At 35.2% G+C, this 27,691-nt stretch overlaps 1 protein-coding gene across 4 annotated transcripts in view; it reads right to left on the bottom strand.

Annotated features, from left to right (window-relative positions):
• Positions 1-27,691, bottom strand: part of LOC127416940 (multiple C2 and transmembrane domain-containing protein 1-like) — a 313,291-nt gene that overhangs the window by 89,724 nt on the left and 195,876 nt on the right. For all 4 annotated transcript variants that reach the window (XM_051656578.1, XM_051656568.1, XM_051656558.1 and 1 more), the window contains 7 exons: positions 24,415-24,508; positions 18,778-18,880; positions 17,631-17,733; positions 16,651-16,752; positions 16,154-16,228; positions 13,734-13,853; positions 4,335-4,454 (listed from right to left, as the gene is read on the bottom strand). In XM_051656578.1, the coding sequence (XP_051512538.1) occupies positions 4,335-4,454; positions 13,734-13,853; positions 16,154-16,228; positions 16,651-16,752; positions 17,631-17,733; positions 18,778-18,880; positions 24,415-24,508 (717 nt within the window). The remainder of the gene's footprint in view (positions 1-4,334; positions 4,455-13,733; positions 13,854-16,153; positions 16,229-16,650; positions 16,753-17,630; positions 17,734-18,777; positions 18,881-24,414; positions 24,509-27,691) is intronic.

The following is a 27,691-nucleotide window of genomic DNA, read 5'->3' on the forward strand; positions in this document are numbered from 1 at the left end:
TTTAGTGGTGTATATAATCAGTTTCTGCCATTTCTGATGACCGATCGGAGAGGAAATCTAACATTTTCGCTGCTTCTTTCAGTGGATCTATGCAAACACTTACACTGTAACCATGCATTATACATTTAATCATAATAATTATAATCTGTAATATATTTTAAATAATGTTTTGCAATAAAATAGTGTGTCTTCATATGTGGTTTGAGTGGTGTTTATGAAATTAGTTTTTCAAAAAAAATTCTGAAATTACTTTTATTCAAAAGTACCAATTGAGTTCTGATTTCTTTTGGTACAGCATCTAGTAAATGTTTGATAAATATGGTATTTTATAATTTATTTACTTGAAATTTGGGACACAACTTGGTTTGATGTATGGCTTATTTTTCTGTAATTTTTTTTTTGGGTGCCACATATATTTTCTTTATATATTTTTAATAAATGTAATAAAAGTTTAGTGCATTGCATTTTCATTTCAATAAACTTAAAATTCTATAAATTTTCTTTAATTAACTTAAATAACTGATTTCACTTGCACAATAATATCCGAAGTGTTTTCTTTAAAAAGAGTCCAAAATTAGGTCTATAGACCCAGGCATTTCAGAATGACAGGCATTTGAGTATGTCACTCTTGGAACAATGGAGCTTTGATGTCATCTTGTGGCCACGTTTGGTACTGCGTCTACAATAATTCTAAGAAATTTGGCATTTTATAACTTATTTACTTGAAATTTTGGACACAACTTGGTTTGATATATGGATTTAATTTTCTATATTTTTTTGGCCACCACATGTATTTTTTTATATATTTTTAATAAATGAAATAAAAGTTTAATGCATTGCATTTTCATTTCAATAAACAAACTTCTATAACATTTTTAAAATTAACTTAACTGATTTCACATGCACAATAATCTCCCAAGTGTCATTTTTTTAAAAAGAGACCAAAATTAGGTCTCTAGTCCCAAGCATTCAAGAGTAAAAACCATTTAAAGTTGAAAATGTAATTTTCTGCTAAATGCAGTTAAGGGGATAGTATACAGAACTTTTGTTATGTTGAAGTCAGAGATGACTGAGAGTAAAGAAATGCAGTGCCGTGAGTCAGATGTTTATTTATTAACTGTTCTGGGCTGTGTTTCCCAAAAGCATCGTTTGTGTAAGTTGATCGTAGGTACCATAGGCACCAATGGTCTTTACGAGCAACTTGGGATAACAATTTTTATATATTTCTATATATTTTTGACCACAAGGTGGCGCTGTCCTGAAACTTGTTGAACACCTTCAGGGCATCGTGCCGATGACACATACCGAGTTTCGTAATGATACGCCAATGCATTTGTAAAATACAGCATTTTACAACAAAATTTTAAATAGCCAACGCCCAAAATGGCCATAGGCAAAACTGGTATCATTCAATATGGTATGCCCACAGAACCTAAAGAGTCCAGTGTCGTGATTTTAGGACAAACTGTTCAGAAGTTATAAGCAAAAATAGTGTTTTTTTATATCTTCTGACCCATAGGAGGCACCGTGCCGAAACACTGCAGGTCACCTCAGGGCATGACGGCTATGAAACATACCAAGTTTCATCACAATCTGTCAAAGCATTGTGGAGATACAGCCTCAAATTCAATTTGGCGCGTTCTTCATTGAATTTATTGAAGCGCCATTCAAAAACAGTTTGGTCTATCACAATTCTTTTAATAACTTTTTTGTCCTGAGTGTCTCCAGATGACGCACGCCAATTTCCATGCAAATCGGACAGTTGGAATGACAGTTTTTTGTTGTAGCACCCCCTAAGGGTGAAATTGTACGAAACTTTTCTGGCATCTTCTAAACGTCCTGTTGACTACGTGTACCGAGTTTGGTTCTTTTTGGAGTTTGTGTTGAGTAGATATTGATCAATTACTCAAATTGCGTTAAACCAAAGGAATTGTATCATTAATATCTTCTGAACAATTTCACGTATCGAAATTCTTTTGATAAATATTTGTCAGGGGGAGGCCTGTAGATGATGTATACCAAATTATGTTCAAAAAAGGTTTTTCATAAAATTAAAGATGGCAGAATAAAATTATAGACACAAATGAAATCAGAGATGTAGTTTGGTGTCTCCACAACTTACGGTCTCTGACGCCCAGTCACTTTTAGGGCAGAAAAAAAAGAAGAAGAAGAAAATCAGTACAATTACAATAGGGTTCCAGCAGGTTCGCTGCTTGGCCCCCTAAAAAGAACACTAACAGAAACAATAGGTGCCTACGCACCTTTGGCACTTGGCCCCTAAAAAGAACACCAACAAACACAATAGGCACCTACGCACCTTCTGTGCTTGGCCCCCTAATAATTATCAGAAAGCGTCACACTTTACCTGTATTCACCCTAAATTTTCTCTGTTTAAGCGCTAGAAAGTGCTGGAGTGTCCAAGCTAAGGTTCATCAGTTATTTTCCAGCTAATGGAAAGCAGACTCCCTGTATGTATGCGTGTTTAGTGTTTCAGACTCTCTCACTCTTGCAAGCCCCAGCAGTGGCTCATCTGTTGTGGTTACAGTCGTCAAAATGCAGAACAATGGACTGTAAGAGAGAAGAGAGGTTCTGGAGGGAGGAATAAGGGGTTAAAGGCAGTACCCCAAACTCCAGCCCTCTCATGTGTTTAATATCCACAGATCCGCACAGTGTCACCTCTGACCCATTACCTAGTTCTGAATCCCTGACTTCTGACCTAGCCAGCTCAAAACAAATGGGAGAAATAAACCCTGCAATTAATGAATGCATGAAATATATTTAGGATTAAGTGGTTACCGCAACAGGAAACTGTATGTGTTTTTTCCAAAGAAGGCATTTTTCATATTGTCTGTGCATTACAGTATAAATATTTTATCTTTAGATTAGACACATTAGATGTTTAGATCTTAATGATCTAATCTTTAGAACTTTAGATACTTTTGGAAAGTTGACATGTCCTGCGTGTGACTTGCTATTCTCCATCCAAAAACTATATTAAACAACATTTTGCTAATTCTTTTACAATTATTATGCATGCAGCTTTACATAGCTAATATTAATTGTGAGACAACATTTGTCACACTGCAGGATTTAAAATGAAAATGGTTAAGAACTTAAAAGAAATGGTGACCTGTTACAGAATCTAAAACATACACTTTGCCTTATACAGTCATATAAATTTTAACCAACAATTTTGATGATGATAAAAAAAAAAAGTGCAAGTACATTATGCATCCTTTTATTTTTTTTTATTTAAATGAATTGCAGCTTAATTTATTGATATACATGTTAAGTGGGAAGGAAATGTATGCTGTATGCTGTAAAATGTACTCATTATATCAAGATAAACACACCCCTAGAGCCACATAAATGTATAATGCATAACCTTAGTTTAGAGTTTTTGCAAACAATGTCGCCATCTAGAGGACAAAACAAAGAGCAGGTGGTGTGGACAGTCACTTTCATCAGGTCCTTCGGTTATCCTTACTTTATTTTTTGGTCTCCCTTCTTAGTAAAACTAGAGTAGCTCATAAGGTTAGAGATTTTAAAAGAATAACAAAGACTCTAAAACAGTAAAACTTTTGCTTGTATCCAGGACACTTAAGAAAATGTAGTTCATATGGCTGTCCCATTTACTCAAAGCATATCCTAGATACTCTAGATATATATAATGGGACTATTCCTGGTAAAAACGTATGTACACCCTGAAATAATGATCTACAAATACTTTTCTATCATCCTTGGATCATTTTATTGAACTCTAATTCTTTTGTTCAGTTACTATATCAAGTTCACAAACTCCAACTCAAAGATTTACAAAAATGCATATGCATACACAAATTATTCTTTTTAACTTTAAGGTTAGTTCTGTTTATACCTTTGTGGCATTAATGCTCCTTTAAGCGCACACATTCAGTCCAACAACAGCTTTAAAAAAGGAAACAAAATCATAGCAGTACTGTAATGGAAATGTTGCAGGGCATTTTGACACTTTGTAAACACACATGAGCATGATTAAAAATTTAACCTTTTTAGAATGATACAGTTGTGACACCATTTAATTAAATAAATAAACAGCCTGTAGTGCAACGCAGCAATACTCAAAGTGAGAACCCACCTGCTCCACAATGGAAAAACAATAATTTCCCAAAGTTTTTATCCATGCATTTAATAAAGAAGTGCCTAATGAAAATATCTGGGATTCAATTTGATTTTTTATTTTTTTTTTTATTTTAAGGATTCAATTCAGAAAGTGGAGATATCACATATTAATTTACTGAATATTAATACGGGTGTATGGAGACAGGTGCGGGTCAGTGTGTGAGGCAACTCACCATGTCTCCCTGTCTAGTGTCCTTCCCTGAAGTGATGAGAATGTAGTTCCAGGCCAGCAGCATCAGCAGAGCCAACGGGACCATATAGAGCTCAAAATTCCAAACGACTACAACAAAAAACTATAGAAAGAAAAAGAGGAGAGAGGGAGCATAATGAATGAACAAATACAAGAAAAGAACTCCAGTTTCATTCAACAGATTCCTGCATTTATAAAACAAAAACATTCCTCATTCTACTGTACATTTAAATACATCAACAAAGAAGACTATATGACTATGTGATATTTTACAAAAGTTTTAATGTAATTGAAAGTTTTGCAAGCATGTTGTATATGAATACTTAAAAGAACAAAAAGGCCCACCATTGGTGATTTATTATACTTTTTTTTTTTTTAGAAAATTGCAAAAGAAAAAATAATTTTCCTTCATATCTAAATTTGGCTTTTATTGGGTGCCTTCAGAACACCTGACAACCAGTACTACCAAACATAATTTTTCATGTGAGAGAACAGATGATGCTTTTAAGTCTGAACACAGTGAATGAGTCCATCGTTTGCGAGTGTGTCATTCTCCTAATAAATCCTACTTAAAACATGCAGCCTTACACAAATTTCAGTTCTTCATCTAAAGTAATATGTGGCCCTGTGGCCCATCACCCCACAGCTTTAACTGACTGAATGTTTACATGTGACAACTCCACAGAGGGAGCCAGAACCTGACCATAAAAGGGCAAGACACAGAGTAACATTCTGACATTTTTGTAGCAGGTTTGTAAAAAAACAAAACAAAAAAAAAACGTTAAATATACTGTTTATGCATTGAAATGGCTTTCTGATTAAGATGTGACCCAACTCTCATAATCCACATAAAATTATATTTTTATATCACTGCATATAAATTGTCTTTAATGTGCCAGCTATAACTAATGAGAAAACTATGAACTATAGAATTTAAGGAAAAATAACTTCCAATAATAACTAATCCACATCATATTAAAGGAATATTCTGGGTTCAATACAAGTTGAGCTCAAGCGACAGAATTTGTGGCATAATGTTGATTAGCAAAAAAAAAAAAAAAAAAAGAAAAAAAAAATTTGAGTCATTCCTCCTTTTCTTTAAAAATTGCAAAAATTGAAGTTACAGCGAGGAACTTACAATAGAAGTGAATGGTGCCGGCTTTAAACAGAAATGTGAAGCTTATAATTTTATAAAATAACTTACATGAATTATTCTGTTGTATTGTTGTACATGTATTATTTGAGCTGTAATGTTGTTTAAATTGTCATTTTTATAGTCATTTTAGGGTTTTATGGTTTGTTGACATTACATTGTCATGTCAACAAAGTTGTAAAATTGGCTATAACTTTACACAGAAAAGGTTAGTAAGCGATTTTATCACACTAAAATCATGTTAAAACAATTTATTTTATTTTTTTTAAATAATGAGTATTTTAATGTTTACAGATTGGCCCCACTGACTTTCATTGTAAGTGCCTCACTTGAATCCACATTTGTGCTTTTTTTAAAGTCAAAATTTTATTTTTGTGGTAATCAATATTATTGCCACAAATGCTGTCGATTGACCGTAACTTGATTTGAACCTGGAATATTCCTTTAATAAATGTTTTCATTCTTTAAAAAAAAAAAAAAAAAAAAAAAAAAAAATGAAAAAATGAAAACATGAAGTAGAGCCAGAGTAAATGCATCTGTTTTCTAGTAAAGCCACTAATCGAAACAACTTGCAAAAAAGAAAATCTCACAACTCATCACAAATGCATTCAAATCAAAATGTAAAATCTCCACACTTTGCTTCTGTGAGACATATTTACAGCAAAAGCAAAATTCCCAGCAGGCTGTGACAATATAATTCACAGATAATAATAATGAATATCTCAGTTTGAGAAAGCAGTGGTGTTCACTATAATGAATATTAATGTAAACTCAACTGAATACAAAAAGACAAAACATAATATTGATGTGTTTAGTTTTTTGTTAAATCAACTGAATACAAAAAAACATAACATGATACTGTTGTATTTAGTTTTCAGGAGTTCAAAGTATTCAATTCATTAAAAATAAATTTCACTCACTTACTGGGTGAAATAATGCAATGGTTATTTGTGAAAGAGTAAAATCTTAAAGTCTCTTTTTAATTTATGAAATGCACTTTAAATATACTAATATACATATGGACATGCATACACACACAACACATACCACAAAGACCTACATAACATACAAAGGGTGTACACAGCACACAATTACAAGTGCACCAGACATGCTCCCACAAACAAACACACACACACACACACACACACAGAGAGAGAGAGAGAGAGAGAGAGAAAGATAGAGAGAGAGAGCAGTGGCATTTCTCTGGCTCTTCCAGGAATAGGTCAGATGTGTTTTCATGCCCTCTGCACTATCCATTACAGCACTGCTACCTCGGCATGCACACACTGCACATTTAAATGAAAATGGACACGAAACACAAATTAAGCACATCTTTGGCGCATAATAATTTTACAGTAAGTCTCTACTATCAACACTGGCTCAAACTTTATCTAGAGTTCTTTAAATGGTCTCTTTCTATAGTGCATGTCTTATCAACTAAGTCCATACTATTGACAAGAGCACTAAAATCACAAATAGCTGGAGGAAAAAAAAAATCACATATATAACTCATTGCACCTGTTATGAAATAATCTGAGTGCATTTGGAGTAAAATGCTTACATCTATTACTCAAATTCTGTAACATTAGGCATTTTATTACCAGTTCCTATAGAGCAAGCTTGAATTTATTGCAGACAAAAACAAAAACATATGTAGTGTACCAGTAGTTAGAGCCAAATATTTTTTTTTTCCAGAAAAAAAGTAATTAGTATTTCCTCACATTGAATTAATATTTTCCATGTGTTCATTCATAAAATCACAATAATTTATTATAGAAAAAAAAAATACTCTCTTCAACATATGTTGACAGGATGTTTTTCTTTTTGCTTTTATTTATTTATTTATTTTGCCCCTTACTTCTTTCAAGAGGTTCAATCCATGCAAAGGGATCATTCGTTAATCTATCACTTATAACGAAAACCCATATCTTTGTCTCTATACTCCACAGTGTCCATCTTGTTTTCATATGCCTGGGGGTTACTTAACCTGTCGCTGAATACCATCTCTTAAGTTTGGTTATTCTAGCTGAGGGCCCAAGTTTGATTGACAGTTGATGTAAGCCGACACTTCACCTGCTTAAAGTGACCCTTCTCTCTTTCACACAGTCCACTGGCCAAGAGAGAGATGCCCAGAGCTCTAGGGACATTCTTTTAGCCCCAGACACTCATTTAACCCCAAGTCCCCCACAGAGAGCCCTCCTCAGGGAGGGAAGGGCCACAGACCCCCAGAAACCAGACTGAAGGGGAAGAGAAAGGTCCGGGTGAAAGAGAGGAAAGGGAGAAACTGAATCTGCAAATGCGCGACAAGAGGCTTTGTCAGAGCGCATCCAGGTATTCACAATCCCAGCCACTAACAATTCAGCGGCTTTGGCGGCCATTCCAGAGCCACGACATTCAGTTTCTCATTTCTCTGTGTGAGTTCCTGTACTTCAGTACTGCAGTGTTCAGTTCAGGGCACATACTGTAACCTCTCCACCTGCACAGATCCTTCTCTTACAATGATTCACCAAGCCTCGGGACCGAAAGTAATCTAATACAAACTATGATATCTATTCATGAAACTGTATCTGAAATGTAATTTCCTGTCAATACGTTAATCTAAAAGAAAGAAAGAAAGAAAGAAAGAAAAGGAAAAAGAAAAAACGTACTATTGCTATTACCATCAATAACTATTAAAATGTAAATTGGACATCAAAAGCACAACATCCGCCTTTCAAAGTTAAAGAAGAAGACAATGGTATCACAGATGATATGGGATGCACAGATTTCTTTCATTGTTCTTCAATTTTTTTTAAAGATTTTCTTTCTTACAAAATCTACAACATCTATGCAGTAATTATTAAATGGTTTTCACACCAAAAAATTGGAACATGTTAGATTGGAAAAGTTTTTTTTTTATTATTATTCAAATTTGAAATCAGAAATGTATAAAATGAGCAGAAAACCAGAAATTAATCTGAAACATGACAAAAGAATGCCTGTATTTTCCTCACACTTCCCAAATGAATTTCAATAACTGGAATACTAAAGAACTAAATGATTTTAGCATTTTATTGCAGTCCACATCCATCTCTAACATCAAGTGCCATGTAAATTTGATGTCATTTTAAACATCTATTTGATTTTATCCAAGCAAAAGCACTTGAGATTAAGTCCCTCAACAAAAGCCGTTACCGATCTAAATCGGCCAAGTGTTTCAGCATCTCTCTAGATTTTTGGAATGGACGACGTGCTCATTTTGGCAGCCAATTTCAATATCATTTTGGCACTTTGTGTTGTGGAGTGCAGGCTTGAGCACTTCAGAGCAGGCATTTGAGAATTAGCACATTAAAAGTGTGTTACCAACACAGCCTACAACAGCCCCGATACTTGGACTTCAGAAATTAAGTCATCACATTGTGTTGATTATTTTAAATAGTGCCAGTGGTGGGTAGAAATACCCAAATAAGAGGCTGATTATGGACGTCAATAACTCATCTACTTTTTGGCTGGATTTGTGAGGTGGAGATACATTTGGAGTGAGTGATGCCGCACTGCCATCTTTTGGCTTATCAAAGAACATTTTAGTTCTTTCTTCATGAAACTCAATCTGATTGTATCTATACAGTTTATAATGAAGAGAACGTTCCCAAAGTTATTCTATGCACTAATAACTGTATTAGGTGAGATCGCATAGAAGCAATACTCATAAACTGCCACTACTAACTGGTAATTAATTCATGATTGAAGTACAACCTTCATAAACAAAGGTTCAAGGTTAAATACAAGCTCCATCAACATCTGTGCAGTGTTTGGTAAGTTGCTAAAAAAAAGTAATCCACTACAAATTACTAACTACTTCTCTAAAATTATAATAAGATTACTTCACTGATAATTTAATTGAAAAAGTAATCACATTACTAATTACTTTACTTTTAAGTTACTTTCTAAAACGCATTTATTTTGTTTTTCCGCACAACAAATTCAAAACAATGTCTATTTTCTCCTTGATCATTGTTGCACACCCTTCAGTTGTCACAGAAACGCAACAGATGTACATATGAACATATGAATTTACATTTTGTATTATATTAATACAATGATTGTATTACACATAATATATTTTTTAAAATATTAGTAACCTAAGTAATGTTCTTAAAAGTAATTACTTTCATTTATAATCTGATTACAAGAATTTAAAATGTAATGAGTTACACTACTTTTTGTGCCTAAAAGTAATTAGATTACAGTAACTAAATACTTAGTAATCTAATTACACCCAACACTGCATCTGTGGCACGCTGTCGATTAGCACAGAAAATTATTCCTTTGTCCCTTAAGTTTGTAATAGGGTAGTTGACAAATAACATGTACATGATTTTATTTTTTTATTTTTCATGACTGGTGACTGGTAGTGACTGGTCAACATTTCAACATTTTATTTGCCTTAACTAGTTCATTTTAAATGGTCCTGCATTATGACATATATATTATGCCAAATATTAGTGTAGTCTCTCAATGAATGTGAGTTCATACAACCTGCATGCATAATAATCATGAAACTATAAGTAAAATAGTTTTAGATGGAGTACAGCATGTCACAACTTCTCAAAAGTATTTCAACTACCCAAAAACAAGAAAATAAAACTTTATGACAGAAATCTACTTGCAATGGAAATGTTTGGGACAATATGGGGTACGTTGACTTCCACTGTAAGTGTTTTTTTTTTTCTGTGATAATAGAGCTTAAGTTTTATTTAACGCAGAACATCCCTTTAATCCATGCAATTTTCCCCATAATACAAAAAATAATTCTTGTTGCTGTCAGCTGACAGGTGACTGGACCAGAAAGGTGCCACCTTGTAGTACACAGTGGCTGAAAACACATGGAGCATTTGTTTCTCTCTTCCTGTCTCCTGTATTTTATATAAATGCAAAGCAGGTGAAGGCTGCTCCAGTTTCCTGTAGTAGCAGCTCTCTTGTCTGGGCGCTCCCACTGATAAGAGTCCTACTTTACCCCACATAAAAGCCAGGTATCATTTCCTTACTTCTCCCCTTCCAAAATATCTCCCTCTCCTTACCCTCTACACACACACATCACTCTTATCCCCAAGACACACAATACTTGCTCTATTTGCTCCCAAATTCAAGGCCAAATTGCAGGTAGAGTTACGGCAAATTTGTTTGGAGGAAGAGTTGGTGCGGGAGCAATAATGAGCTGGGGAGGGCTAGGGTGGTGCGGGGAGGGCTGGCACAGAGCAGCCTTTATGAACAGCTCTCTGCCAGCCAGAACAATGGCCCACTTTCACCCAGCACAAACGCTCAGCTTACAGGTGTTCGCAGATGCACAAACACTCGCGCAGACACCCACACACACTTGAAAGTGCACGCATGTATGCATGGATGAGCGCATACACGCACGCGAATACTCTTGAAGCTTTGTCCATTGTGCAGATGCTGTGAACTGTGTCGTATTGAATGGCCGGCACGCTATCAAATGTGTGTCTCTATGTGCGCGCGATCACGAATATACACGTGCATCAAGGACATACACACAAAGGTTTACACACATTGAAGGAAAGGCAATTTTGAGTATTTAGAGCATCAGAAATGGCACAGTAACACATAAAAAAAAAATTCTTAGTCTCTGCTTCTGTAAATAAAATCTCAACAACATTAGTAAATATACAAAAAAAACTAAACAAAAAAAAAAAACTCAAAAGCTAACCTAACATAAAAAAACATACCAGAAATAGCAAACACTGAAATGCTAAAAAATTAAAGCTGAAGTGTGTCATTTCTGGAATTGCAATTGGAATTGCAAAAATTTCAAACTGGTTTACCAAACCAATGTTTCTCTATGTTGGGCCTGTCGGGCTGTTCAAACAAATAATGTTTTGATAGCTCCATAGAGCCACAGTGTTTACACTTTTTGGGGAATCAACCTACGAATGGCTCACTAACAGTTGAATATCAACCTGCGTTAGAGAGAAAGTGTTTTAACAAAAAATAAAAAATAAATAAATAAATAATACACACGTCACCTTTAAGGAAAGGCAGGAGTATTTGGAACAACAGCGTTCAAGGGACAAAGTTCTAATTGCACGCTTACAGATACCAAACAAAAAGACTTTGGAAGAGTTTCTGCAACAAATTCACAAGAACATGAACAAAAACACCAATAAAACCTCAAAACCTAACCTAAAAACAAAAACACTCCAATGTCAAAAAGGCACAGACTTAAAAATACCGGAATAGCAAATCACAACACTTGCTGTACATCGCAGCTGGTTTTATCTGTGCGTTGCAAGCAGCCCCTTTGCTTTGGCTAAACTTTGTACGGCAAGCACCTGAGGTTCTGTAAGTCTTGAATGCAAAATCAACTCCGCCGGTGTCTGACTATTGTATTCTTTTGGCTTACAACTGTCAGTGGCTGATAGAACGGCACAGATGTGCATCTCAACGCAGCGGTGAAGACTCACCTGAACCAGATGGCTGATGATAAAGAAAGAAATCAGCATGATGATTAAGAGAGCTCTTAAGGAGTGAGATTTAGATTGCAAAACATAACATTAATAGCTAATGGGGAAACTACAAAAGTAATACAAAAGTTACAAAAGAATTACACTTGTTTATTTATTTATTTATTTTTAAAGATTTTTGGTAACACTCTACTTGAAGATATTTAATGCACTGTAAGGTATTCATAATGCTTTAAAATACTCCTTATAATCAGCTATATGTTCTCATGAATAATTTAAGCTCAGTTGCTGTGTAAAAAACCATTACGTTGTAACAACATCTTTGTTTCCATTTAAAATGTGACATTCATTTCTGTCAATTCTACTCTTTTCAGAGTTTCAACTAAATTTTCCTCATCAGTAATACAATAAAATTATGTATGTAGCTATTCATAAAGAGTATAGTGTATTAAAACATTATAATAGATAATAGTGTTAGAATAGATAATTATAATAAATGAGTATCATAATATTATAATATTTATAATTATATTGTTTTATTACTGTGGTTACAATAATTTATTAAAATATATACTGTAATGCATTATATTGTGTATTATAAGACAGTATGAATAACCTTTTAATGCATGAAGATGAAGTTCATTATTTATACAGGTTTAAACAAAAGTGTTAGTTTTTTTTTATAACTTTGGTAGTTCAGGTCAGACATACTGAATGTGGCTAAATACGAATTCTTCATAATACATCTGAACATTAAGAACAAATTTAACATATTTTTGTTTTGTTTTATTCAACACAATTCTCTTGACATTTCTTTCTGTGACAGTTTCATTGTTTTTTTTCTTAACAACCACGAAGGAAAGTGTTCAACTGAAATGTTAATTGATCGATTCAGCTGTCCCTCCACTCACACCCTGTGCCCTCAGCTTTTGTTTTCTGAAGTGTCCCGAAATTAAAATGTGTCAACCAGCAAATGTTAATGGCCTGCCCAGCAACACTTAAAGACACGCGAGTCCTGTAACAGACAGGCCCTGCAGTGAATTATGCTGCATCACATGCGAAGATTAGCCAGCACGTCCTGTGCTAGCATTTAGTCATACAGCCCACTTAGAGCAGGTGTCCTTTTCATGAAGGTTCAACTGTCCAATTACAATCTGAAGGTACAAGGTATGACAGAGAGGGCCCTAAATTCAGAGGACCATTCCCAACGAGCAAGTCTATGTGCAGTCACCCCAAAACATACATATGGAGACTGAAGCCACACCTAAAAATGTGTGAATTGCATTACAAATTGCTTTTGCATGCTGCTGCATATGTCATACAAAGACAACAGACCTGGAAGTTTACTTCACATTTGATTTGTAAGAACTATAGACATAATAGTGTAAATCCTCAGTGGATTTTGGATTCAATGGCCCCAAAAAGTAGTAAGTAAAAAGTATAACAAAAATGATTTTGTAAGGTTTTAAATTGTAACAGTGGATATTCTGTTTAAAAATGTGATCAAAAAGTATTGTATTTGGACAATGTCTGGTTGTCAAACTTTTAGTGGAACATGTCCATTATTAATGTGATGAACTAAAGATTAGAAGCAATTGGTGAAAATTGTTCTCAGTAAAGCTCTAGTATAATTTGTTTGCAGACGCCACTTGGTTTGCTATTTTTTATCTAATGCAATGAAACTCATAGTAAATTTGTGGCTTAAGTGTCTAAATAATTTTTGAGCCACTGAAAGCGATTGCGTGTGAATATATATTTTGCTCCTTACCAGAAAGGCACAGATGCTCCTCTGAGGAGACTCCCACTCAAAGCAGCTGTTGATATAGCAGCCAACATTGATTAGGAACATGATACAGCGCCTCACTCTGTTAAAGTTCTGCAGCAGCAGCTGAGTGACAGGAGAAAAGACAGCATTTCATTTCCAATGACATTTATTCTCAGTGAGAAACACAGAGTCAAACAATCACTCTCTTCTTTGACTTCTGCTGGCAGCTAATGGGTGAAGTTGCATTGAAGTCTTAAAGGAATATTCTAGGATGAATACAACTTAAACTCAAACAACAGCATCTTTGACATGCTGTCAATTACCACAGCAAATCATTATGACTCGTCCCACAGTTTGTGAAAACAAAAGAAAAATGCATGTAAAGAAATGCACTTACAATGGAGGTCAATGGGGCGGCGTACTGAAGAGTTAAAGGGATAGTTCACCCAAAAATTTTACTCATTTACTCATTTTCATACCATCCCAGATGTGTATGACTTACTTTCTTCTGCAGAACAAAAACAAAGATTTTTAGAAGAATATTTCAGCTCTGAGGGTCCATACAATGCAAGTGAATGGTGACCAGACCTTTCAAGCTCGAAAACTCACATAAAGGTATATAAATGTAATCCATATGTCTTCAGTGGTTAAATATAATGTATGTCTTCTGAAGTGATGCAATCACTTTGGGTGAGAAACAGATCAATATTTCCATCCTTTTTTTTTTTACTATAAATCTCCACTATAAATTTATATGTTTCTCACTCAAAGTGATTGCATCACTTCAGAAGACATATTTTAAGCCACTGGAGTCTTATGGATTACTTTAATGTACCTTTATGTGATTTTTCGAGCTTGAACGGTCTGGTCACCATTCACTTGCTTTGTATGGACCTACAGGGCTGAAATATTCTTCTAAAAAATCATCATTTTGGCCTCAGGGTCAAAAACACTACAATAATTGAAGATTAACTTTGAGTGAAGGTTTTGGGTGAAATTTTCATAAACGTATCACTAAATGTGATTAATATTCAATGTGGTAAACACTGGTTACTAAACAGTTTCTTACGACATTGTTGTTCAGGAATAACACCAAAAATATTATGTTAATGCAACATAATCCATTCAATCAGAAAATAAGGGATAATCCAAACATATTTATTTTCAAATCTGTAGAAATGTAAAAGCAATTAAAGAATATTTAGTCATGTCCCCTTTAATAAAATGGTTTTGATTCATGATTCTGAGTGTGGGTGAACTACAAATGACCACTGGTTCCTGTGTTCACAGGAAGATCAAACATTCCCGTCTCATAATGGCTTTAAAATGGCACGGCTTTGATCATAGCAAATATCCATGTTTACTGTGGTGAAGTGTAGGATTCTGGCCATCCCTTTAAAGTATGCCATTTTGTTTGTCATTTGGGACTAATCAGGTGAGAGTAAATGAGAGGTGAAATCCGACATCACACTACTGAAGAATACACAATGCTCCATAATAAAAGAAATGTTTGACAAAAAAAGAGTATTTCGTAATTTAAGAATGAAAAATATATCTTGTGCAGATACACTTGCCCTTGTCTTCCATTTTTGCATCTTTCTTGCCATCTCCCTCTCAAACACAGAGATAGTTTGGGTCAGGGGCAAATTCACACTGAAAAGTGTAAAGTGTGCACACTTTCTATCATAAATTCAGCAGTGTTTTATTGTGTGTGTGGGGGCGGGTTTGGGTGGTTTACGAGGAAATTTTTTTAGGTTACAAACTGGTAATTACAAGGGTATTATGCTATAAATGTGGTTTATGAGGACATTTCTAGTGTCCCCATAATTCAAATCACTTAAAAAAACATACTAAACGATGTTTTATTGAAAATGTAAAAATGCAGAAAGTTTTTTGTGAGGGTTAGGTTTAGGGGTAGGGTTAGGGGATAGAATCTATAGTTCATACAGTATATAAATCATTATGTCTATGGAGAGTCCTCATCAGGATAGCTGCACCAACATGTGTGTGTGTGTGTGTGTGTGTGTGTGTGTGTGTGTGTGTGTGTGTGTGTGTGTGTGTGTGAGAGAGAGAGAGAGAGAGAGAGAGAGAGTATGTGTGTTTGGCCCACTGTCTCCATGACAGGTCTGATTTGGAACAACCCCAACAATTCAGCCCTTTGTCAGGGATGTGGAGGGGGACATTGAACGGGGTGACAAAAAGAAGCACAGCAGAAGAACCACTGAGGTCCAAGCTAAAGGATGGCCAATCTACTTATGCACCCCCAACGTTGACAGCTTGACATTTCTATTCACCACCTCCAGAAGAGAAGGAAGACACAGCAGTAAGAGAGATGCTGCTGCCTTGAGATCTCGCTACGACTTGTGTTTGGGGGATTATTTTAAATGCCTTCGACAAAGGTGCAATTAAAGTAGCCTTGTTACCTGTTTGGACACCCGTGGCTCCTCTTCGATGTATTTCTGTTCGATTGGTATCAAAGTTCTCAGGCCGGCTTTCACCTACAACATATACATTTCATTCATTATTCAGCACAAAATCCATTGTGTAGTTTAAGAATAATTGACGCCCACATGACTGGGATTACCAGACGTACTGAAATCATGATGCGTCATTAACAATCTAATCATATATCAAGACATCCCTCCATTTCACACACACACCACATGACCATGTGACACTCTCTCACACTCCCGCCTAAAATGGCGGATGGGACACACACGGCGATACACAGATGCACAAATAAAAGGCTGAGGAAAGGGGAGTTTTCAGTAATTAAAAGAGAGAATGAGGAAGGGGGACAGACAGCCCCGGGTAGGGATGACAGAATTTACTGAAGAGAACAAGCAGATAAAGAAAGGGAGAGAAAGATGAAAAACGAAAAAAAAAAAAAAAAAAGAAGTGAAAAAGAAGTGGGACTTACGACATTATAAATCACGTCTATTTCGAGAAAGATGACCCCTTTGGTTGGCCCTGTCAGTTCCTTGCTTTTCAAGGCATAAGCTTTGCGTTCTCCATTTTGGATCTGCGGAAAAAGAACATGACAGCCGTCTGTCTGGCAATACCCAGCTGAATACACTCTCCATGTGACCTTTGAACCCCAGCTGCTGCATCTGACAGAGAGCCCAAAACAACTGTGGCGGCTCTGACAAGTACCTGTTCATTACGTCCCGACCACTGTCAGCCACAAATTAACTATCCTGGGGAATCACCCCCACCCACCCCCCACCCGTGTTTTTCTTTTTTCTTTTCTACTCTGTTTTTGTTAGCAGATTTTCCATTTTCTCACAGTCACGTCCAACTCTATGATTGCTAAAATCTCTACAAAGTTAGACAATGGCCAAAATTTTGCTTTTTAACTTTGTGAAAACTTTTCCCAATCTCAAACAGGCTCATTGTTTTATGAAAAGTCAGTAGGTTTAGTGATTTTCACATATTGGTTTATGATTTCTAAAATGATTACAGTTAGACACATGGCAAAAAATTTTTTTATCATTGTGAAAACTTTCCTTTCTTTACATTTCCCCAATCTCAAACTGGCTTATTATCATACAAAAAGTATATTTCATGATGATTCATGATGTTTTATAAAATCACTTATGCCAAATGGTTTTTTATAACTTTGTGAAAATGTTTTTTTCTTTTTTGCATTTTCCCCAATGTAAAACTGACCCATTGTTATATGAAAAGTCAGTAGGCTTGGAACTTTCACATCCTGCTCTATAATTGCAAAATTCACTAAAAAGTTTGACACATGCCACACTGGTAAATTTTCCCCCCAACATTTATTTATTTATTAAACTTATTAGTATTATTTTTTTTTTCATTATTTATTTATTTATTCATTTCCCCAATTGTAAAACTGGCCCATTGTTGTTCAAAAACTTTAGGCTTGGGACTTACGTTTAACAATGGTATAGAGACTTTGCCCAAGAAGTCGGCACTTCGGTCTCTGTCTTCATCGTAGACAGTCACCTCTAAGACTGAGTGGATGTCTTTCACATTGCTAGTTGAGGAAAAAAGGGTAGACGAGGAAGTCATTGACTAATATTAAACACTGAAAATATCTTTCAAGTCATGACAAAAAAAATGTGATTCATCTAAATCCTTGGTGACAATCTCCATTGTGCTGGGGTTAAAAAAAGATGCTGCAATTCTCCATTTGAAATGCTATCTTTGAAAAGTAGGCTAAAGAGGAGAAGTCTAATGAAAGAAAATGAGGTTATTCTTTAAAAGATGAGTGCTCCAAGGAGAGGCTAGATTACCCAGCTTTCCATGGGAATTCGCAAATGAATTTTCAGCCATAAAGATTGAAAGTTTATGAAAAAATTTTTTTTTTAAATAATCAATGGAACAAAATCTAGATATCAGCCTAATATAAGAAATTATAGATGGCACATTATCAAACGGCACAATGGCTAAACTTGCAGTGGGAGTGTAATCTCCAACAGAAGGTAATTTTGTTATTAAAGAAAAAGTTTACTTATGTGTAACATTTTCATCTACAAATACAGAGCTTAATTATATAGTCCAGACTACATCTGACTTTAATTCTTAAATTCTCAGCTCTCATACTGTATTTACCCTATAAAATAAGTAGCTCATGAATGTGATTTTAATAAGAATTTGTATCTATATACTGACAAAAGTATGCAGACATATTATTCAGAATCTTTAATGATAGATATTTTAAGCTTAGCAAAACATTTTTTTTTTCTTATTTCTAGTTTGACAATTACAAATTAGCTGTTATTTGGAAAATAGAGAAATTAAGTTTGAAATGTATTGAATATTTTGTCCGTTTTTTTTTTTTTTTTTTTTTTTTACATGTTTTAAGCATTCTTAAAAATATTGAATTTTATATATTTATATCAGTATTGTAGTATATTTAAAAAAATGCTCTATAAATTTGACAGTCAATAAATATGTGAAAATATGCAAATGTTATACTGTATATATATATATATATATATATATATATATATGTGTGTGTGTGTGTGTGTGTGTGTGTGTGTGTGTGTGTGTGTGCTCTTGACATTTTGACACTTACAATGTGAAGACTTTGTTCCACTCTGGGTTGAGGTTTTTGTACACGGTGTGTGTCTGTAACCGATCGTTGCTGAGCTCTACCACACAGAAGGGGTCACTTTTCCCTGTAAGGGACACACACACACATTAACTTGATCAGTTTTATTGTATTTTCTGTGGTGTAATACACTGGGTGGTGTGTTGGGGGAATGACTACCTGATAAAGGTGAGGGGGACAGCAAGCCTGAAGGGCCGGATCATACCACACTGCTGTTTTTACCAAGACTAAAGATTTGCCAGCAACTTAGCATTGAAAAGTTGATTTGATATATTCATTTTGCCCCAGTGTGGTGCATTTCCCATAGTTACAACGATACAGTTGTTTTCACACAGGTAGATAAGTGTGTCAGCCTCTCTGCTGCCCTTTAGCACGGTGAGGACATCTCTATATCTCCAGTGTGAACACACACATGCACGCGCAAACAGCTGGACCCAGATAGAGGGCAGATGGGAATGAACACAGAAGTCCAAATGTGAGAAATGTCGAAAACAGATTGGTGGAGATTGGTGGCCATGCTTTCGTTTGATATTGTCGATTATGGTAGATATGTTTTGATATAGACAGATATTACAATTCTTGTAATTATTTAAATTACAAGGAACTATTTCCATTCAAAAGGGAATTTAAAGTGTTCATATTAACCAAGTAAAATGTCTTAAAGCAAGATAAGCTTTTTTTATTTTCTAATTCTTTATATAAAATATTTTAAGATCAAGAGAATATCTCTTGATATTAGTATATTCATGTACTAAAGAGATTAATATAAGCATTCCACTCTAGAGACATATTTGTCGAATCCACTGTTCTTTATGCTTTGATTTCAACTATTAATATTCATATGAAAATAAATGTTCATAATTTAACAGACTATTGTTCTCCGTCTGAACAAAACCTCTGAGCGGGGTTGGAACTGACTGCCCATAGCAGCCAAAACCACCGGGCAGGGGCCTGCCCCTGGCGCGTCACATACTCCAATCGATCAGAGATAAAAGTGTCCGGCCGGCAAAGCTCCATTCACCTGCTGACTAGAGATTCTAACATCCAGGCCTTTCAGAACCTGCTTCAAGCCGAGGGGCGCCACCCTCCACAGCTTACATCACTGTCAGCGAGGCACCTGCTTACAACGCATCGACTTAGTCATTTTTTTGACAGTTCTGCTTCATTTCATCCAGGCCACATGAAATCACTTCAAGCTGAGGGTCGCCACCCTCCTCGGACTCTCAGAGACATTCACACCGCTTACACAGGCCCTCAGCACCTGTGAGAGCATCCACCATCCGCCCTGAGTGAAGAACTAAAAACTATTTCTGTTAGCTCTGATCTAAACTTTTAGCTGTTAAATAAATCTAAAAACAAAACAATTGGGAGCGCTTTTGTGCATAGCATTTTTTTTTTTTAAATAACAACAAAAAGCATCTGCATTTTTAAAATGCTACTTTCGTATTTTGCTAAATTGTTTTACAAGATAACATGTACAGCAAAGTTAAAGAAAAGTATAAAATCAGTTTAAGAGAATAACAAATATGTGTAACATTTGTGTAAGAAAAGATATTTAGTTGACAAGTAAAGATTGATCAATGGAAAGTCTTTTCTGCCACCTGCCATATCAATTTCACAGGCATATCCATCATCTAGATAAGTTCAAATTGATTTTTAATTCACTGGGTAAGGTATTTAAACTGAAATCTATTTCAATGCAGTGATTACACTATTATGTGAGACAATACAAATATCGGATTAAATTTACTGTTGCTTTCTGTACTGTAAATTTCAGATCTAAGTCCACAGAAAAAAACTGTGCGAAATATATATTGTAAAGCATACTTTATTTTTAAGAGTATTGCACTAAAAATGAATAAAGTAAGACCATTTTGGAAACATATTTTAGTTAAAAAGCTATGGATTAGCAATAATATACTGTTAGAATTTTAGACAAAAATTTGAGAAAAAGTATTTGTATAAAATCCTGTTACTATTTTTAATACATTTTTAGCAGTCAGCAACTCTCTTTACCATTTATTCATACGCACACTTAATTTGGCATGACTTCTTGTAATTATAAATGTCTTCTTCTTGTATATCTTCACCTTTAAAAAATAATTTACATCTACATTTAAATTAATGTTTATTGATAGGCGGAGGAATGTATCACCATATTCCATATCCAAATGGTGACACTTGATCATCCTCAACGCGAAGTAAGACTGTGTTTGTGCAGCAGCTGTCTAAGCAAATTACACGCTTCTCACTGAATGAAACTTTGACTCCCCAGGTGTGGCCAACCAGACTCTATCCTCACAGACCGGTGAGATGTGTTCAACCTCATTTCGGCTGCAATCTGATGAGCATACAGTGCGCTGACGTACAAAACGGTAATTAAATTTCTTAGGTCTCGAAGGCGTTTTAAATGAAATACAGGACTGTGTTAAGCAAACGTACCTGCATGTGAACGCTCTGCTCAATCCTGCACAGAAAAGGGGCTTATCATATACAAACACGCTGACTGGAGTAAGGACAGTACATTTGTTGCTGTTGTTTGAAAACCGATTGTGAATGAAATTGGTACTGCTTGGATAACTAACACAACTGTAAGAGTAATGTCTGAGGTGGACGTAAATTAATTCAAAGTGATCTATAAGTAGCACTGAGTGGGCCTATTCAGAAAGAAAGCAGTGTCCTGTCCCTAAATACTGTTGGTTTTACACACTGTCACCATTTATCCTGCTGGCCTGGAGTGGAGGCACTCTAGATAAAAGCCTCAATTAATTACAATGAAAAACAGACAGAAAGGAGGGGTAGAACAAAAAACAAAAAACAAAAAACACACACACACTAAGTGATGCGAGAAAGAAAACAAGAAAAAAAGATGCTTCCCTCTTTCCTGTCCACATTCACTTTTATGTCTACTTTCCTTCCCTTCCTCTTTTCCTAGACTCTCCTTTTCTCCAGTGAGCTCTCTATTAGAGGAGGCACTGTTCCTTGGCCCGTAACCTTGTTGGCTGACACCTCAGCAGCAGGGCCGATTGAGACGGTGAATCCGTGAGCGAGCCAGGGCTCTAAGAAAAGCTTTGTGCAATGGCGCTTTGTGGTGGAAGAGGAGTGTGAAATCAGAGCTCATGAGGAGGCTGTGGTTCCCCAGGGAACACCAGACCATGCTACGAGGTCAACGTAGTGGGCCGGACCCCCGGAGAGGAGAGAGTAAAGGGGTGATTGCAGAACTGTGCCGTAAACGGGAAAGGGGAGGCTGAAGGGTGTGGGGGTGTTCTGCCATTGAGCATGTCTTAATTAAAGGCGTCGATTAGGCGATTAGAGAGTATGTGTAGACAGCGAATGCACAGTGGTTAGTGGAGAGGAACCTCACGAGATTCTCTACCTCAAGAGTGACGGTGCTAATGACCTCTACATCTCTCCCTCTAAGTCTCTCTCTCTCTCTCTCTCCCTCTATCTTTTCACTTTTTGTGGCACTTGTTTATTTCCAATGCCTCACACCTTGTCTGCAACCGATTGTGTTGACTGGATTAATATTCTTGTGCTGAAATTCTCAGCTTCATTTCCCACACAAGTGATAGAAACCAAACTCCAGGGTTTCCACACTTTTTGACCATTGAATTTCTGTGAATTGCCTTTCCAGTTATTTGTAATTACTGGTTAAGCATTTTTAAAATTCATTTTGATTCAGAGTGATTTGATAGTGAACTATTCAGGGGTGCGTTTCCAGTACAACACACTGCTTAATCACCACACTACGATGCATCGTTAGAGAAATTAACTAACTCGTCAGGACTGTTTCCCGAAACCGTAGTAACTATGTTGCACATCCATCATTCGAATCTCGTTGGTTCAACAATATAGAGCTGTTGTTAATGACATTATGCAGGGGGTGGAGTAGTGACTTCAGCGAATATTAAATTATAAAAGCTCACTTACACATACACCAGAAAGCCATTTAATGTGAGAAAGCTGCATGCACTGTGTAGATATATACGCTGCAATAGATGGGTTTCCCTCTACATCAAACTTCGGGGTTCCGCCGGTGCACTTGAGCACATACACATATGTGCACTCTTAAAAACATATATAATGCCACTTATGCATTAACATAAACACATTAAAATGTGTTCTCCGACAGAAACCATGTGTGATAAACTGCTTTCTCTTAACAGCCTTAAACCCTTAAACAGCTGCATTCGTGTTTAAGTGATGTTTCAGAACGCCGCTTTCTGCAAAATCCTGGAATAAGCCATTTTCTTAAATGCATGCAGATGTTGTCAAAGTGTTGACAGAATGAAAGATATATATGGAATAACAGATAAAGAAGCCTCAGCGAAGTGAAATAATGTCCACACAGCAAACTAACAAGGAACTATGCTTCTAACCACAGGTAAGAGAAACACACCCCAGATTGATTTGTTAACTGGTTTGACCGATTCATTGAAAAGAATCAACTTAAAAGATCGATTCGCTCACAAATGGAACATCAGTTAGCTTGGGGGGAAGTTTTACTCTACACAAGAAAAATACCTAGAAATGTATTAACTGTACAAATTTCCATGCCTTTTCTTTCCCACACAGGTGTTCAATCCAATTGTAATGGTTTCCACACTTTTTGACCTATACATTTTCATGACTTTTCTATTTCCATTTCAATTTATTTTCAATTCAGACCAATTTTGATTCGATAACGAACCATTCAGATTTGTGAACTGGTAGCATTTTGCTCACAAATCAAATACCATTTGGCTTGAGGGCAAGTCCAGATCAATATCTAGCTAATGGACCATTTTAGATTGGAGCATAAGAACATATTACAAGTATATTCACTATTTGAATTTCCATGATTTTTCATGATTCTTTTATTATTTCCATCACTTTTAAAAAACAAAAAACAAAACAAAAAAACAACTCTGATATTTCTGGGTTATTTATGACCGTGGGAACCCTAAAACTCTTCAAAGCCAGAACTGACGTTGACTGCACAACCTCAAGCAAAGGGACAGTCAAAAGTTACATATAAATATGTTCATTTAAATATAACACACTCCAACTGAGGAGCAGTTAATGACTCAGTTGCAATGAGGTCACAATGCTTTAAAGTAAAATAAGCCCCAAAAGTGTGACAAGAACCAAAAACCAATGCATTTATGTTGCATATTTTACTGGTGTAGTATTAATAAAACATTTTTTTTTTAAATGATCCAAGGTAAATGTGTTTGTTAACGTCTCACTCCAACTGTGAATAAGAATCGACTCTCTGCACCGTCTTCTGTATTTTGTCAACTTGATAATTCATAGTGCCAGAAACTAGGTTTGTTCGCTGCAGACCTAATTAAAAGCAAGAATGAATGGAAATCAGAGCAGAAGCATTATAAAAAAAGAAAAGAAAATATTAATAATTAAAAAAACAAAAAAAAAAAAAACACAGTGATCTTGAAAGCCATTAATCCATTAGTACAGAGCAGAATGCTATATTATCAGACTCCTGCTGACCATTCCACAGAAAATGATACTTTTTATCTATGACTGCTGAAAACAGAGTGGGAAATCATATGTCAAGATCACTGTGTGTGTGGGGGGGGGGGGGGGGGGAGTTTTTCTTACCTGTAACATCAGCTGCCATCAGTCCCACCGCCCGGATCACCTTCACCTGCACCACTCCCACGTCTTTAATATTGTGAAAGGATTTGAGTAGACTCTGTTGGGGTTGGAAAGAAAACAACAACAAAAAACTAAGTATGTGAAAGCCCAAGATGTATAACGATAGAATCCATATCTACACAGCTAAAGAATATAAAGTAGCCACTAAAATGTCTATAGACACATCCATACATTCAATTAACAATTACAAATGTATGAATTTCATTACAATAGATAGAAACAAACAAATGATGCTAGACCTTTTCTCATAACTATTTCATTTTGTCATTTTCAGAAGTCAGTTCCCCTCAAGTTTGAGTTAACCTAAACTAATGTATGTCTACAGCACAAGAGAGTTGTATATTATATATGTTGTGTTATAATTTGAAACCTAACAAGCTTTTATTTTTCAAAGGTTTTTTTAAAGTGTGCTTGTCCTATCTTTCTTTAAAATAAATGATGCTTGATTTGATATTTAGCTATACAATGCAGACATTCATACATTTTTAAGCATGGTTTAAGTTTCTGTGGTCACTGTATTTTATGTATGCATTAGAAATGCAACACTTATTGTAATAAAATTACATATACTGTAATTAACCAGCATACTTCTGTTTTGAGGTGCAAGATATGATTGTATTGTTCTACATTAGTCACAGTCTGAACACTGTATACACATTTGAGCAGCCAAGATAAACCACCACAAACCATCTACAGCAAATAAAACGCATATATAAGTCAAAAAAGCTGTTTCAGAGGAGTGAGAAAAAGGAAATTAATGGCAATTAAAAATTAATAAACAGCGCTGATGCCAAACCGAAGTCAGGTCAACTTACTCTCAATGTATATATGTGTCCATACTCATTTCCAAGCTTTTCCTCAAAAAAAAAAAAAAAAAAGAAAAAAAAGAAGGTATTTTTTTCCTTGTTTGAATAACTCTACTGTATGTAAGCGATTAAACGAAAGAAAACAGAAAATAGTACCAAGACGCCACCAATTTCTTAAACAGTAATTCTTGGGGAGATGGATAAACTGCTCAAAGACGAGTGCATCAGCAAAGACACTTAAGCATGATTTATGAGCGAGTCAATTACACTCATACCGATAAAAGCCTCTCATTCAGACACCATAATACTCCATTACAGTTCCTTTGTGTGTCTTTTGTAGCATTAAAGGGGCTGACATTTAGCCATGAAACAAACTAGGCATCACACACTAACTGTGTGGTCACAGCATGAATCTCTCTTTCTCTTTTTTACATTTTACAGTATATTGTATTCAGTCTTTCCAACCAAATACAACACCTGGAAAACACACATGAGAAAGAAAAGTCACAAATGAGATATATTTAATATCTCAACAGTCTCAAACTGTGCTCAGATTCGCCAAGATACTGCAATCAAATGTCAGATATTTCAATACGTTATCCATTAATTTTATAGCTCTATATATTCTTGTTGCATGTCAACAATTGTCTCTTTTGTTTCTATTTTCATTTCTCCGAAGGAATTTTAGGAGAAAAAATATGAGACAAAACTGATGCTTAAATGAAAAGCTCCATTAAAGGAATATTCCAGGTTCAAAACAAGTTAAGCTCAATTGACAGAATTTGTGGCATAATGTTTATTACAAAAAAAAAAAAAAAAAAAAAAAAACATTTAGACTTGCCCCTTTTTCTTAAAAAAAAAAAAAAAAAAAGCAAAAATATGGGTTCTAGTGAGGCACTTTCAATGGAAGTAAATGGGTCTAATCCATAAATGTTAAAATACTCACTATTTCAAAAGTATAGCCACAAGATTTAAACATTATATACACTACCGGTCAAAAGTTTTGAAACACTTGACTGAAATGTTTCTCATGATCTTAAAAATCTTTTGATCTGAAGGCGTATGCTTAAATGTTTGAAATTATTTTTGTAGACAAAAATATAATTGTGCCACCATATTAATTTATTTCATTATAAAACTAAAATGTAATAAAAAAACTTTTTTTAAAAATGGAGCAAATAATAAAGAAAAGCAGCCAATAAGTGCCCAACATAGATGAGAACTCCTTCAGTACTGTTTAAAATCATCCCAGGTTGATACCTCAAGAAGTTGGTTGAGAAAATGTCAAGAGTACATGTCTGCAAATTCAAGGCAAAGGGTGACTACTCTGAAGATGCTAAAATATAACACAGTTTTGATTTATTTTGGATTTTGTTTAGTCACAACATAATTCCCATAGTTCCATTTATGTTATTCCAAAGTTTAGATGACTTTACTATTATTCTAAAATGTGAAAACAAAATTATAATAAAGAATGAGTAAGTGTTTCAAAACTTTTGACCGGTAGTGTGTTAACATGATTTTAGTGTGATAAAATCACTTACTAACCTTTTTTGTGTAAAGTTCATTGCCATGACAATGTAATAACAACAAACCCTAAAACAACTGTTAAAAATGACCATTTAAACAATTTTATTTGTTATACATCATAACTCAAATAATACACGAGTTTAACAGAAGAGTGAAAGTGCTTTTATAAAATTATAAGCTTCTGATTTCTGTCTTTAAACTATCCAAAAATTATCCCCATTCACATCCATTATAAGTGCCTCACTGTAACCTCAATTTTATTTATTTTCTAAGAAAAGGATAGACAAGTTGAAATAATTTTTTTGTGGTTATCAACATTATGCAACAAATGCTGTCGATTAATGAACATAGAAAATAACTTTAAGTCTTCTGAGCAATTACATTTTACTCTGGACTGGTGTGTCTAATACATGCGCAATATACAATATTCCTGATTTAACAGGTAAATCGAAGAGAAAGTTGTCCAACAACAAAATATGCCCATACTGTACATCCCTGCCCTTCATATGAAGCAGAGTAAAAGTTGAAGAAACACTTCATAGGCAGACAGTGAATAGAGCAAGAATGACAGAGATGACACAATCTCACCGGTGTGCCTTCAAAAGCAGTGAAGGCTTCACTTTAATTCTCTTTTTGGCAATAAGCCCTACACATACCCTGAGGAATAATTATCATTTGAATTTCTCAAGCCAGGGCCAGGCTGCTGACTTAATTCATTTTAAACTCGGACTGCCTTCGCCTGTTATGAGCGATATTATTGTTGAAAAATCCTCTGATAGCAAACGAGTGGAGAGGAAAAAAGGGACAGGAAAAAAAAATCAAGTGGTGATTGAGGGGGGACAAATAATTTTTTCACATACATTCAATACATGATTTCTCTGTAG

This window comes from Myxocyprinus asiaticus, chromosome 3 (assembly GCF_019703515.2).
Source record: "Myxocyprinus asiaticus isolate MX2 ecotype Aquarium Trade chromosome 3, UBuf_Myxa_2, whole genome shotgun sequence".
Taxonomy (NCBI): domain Eukaryota; kingdom Metazoa; phylum Chordata; class Actinopteri; order Cypriniformes; family Catostomidae; genus Myxocyprinus; species Myxocyprinus asiaticus.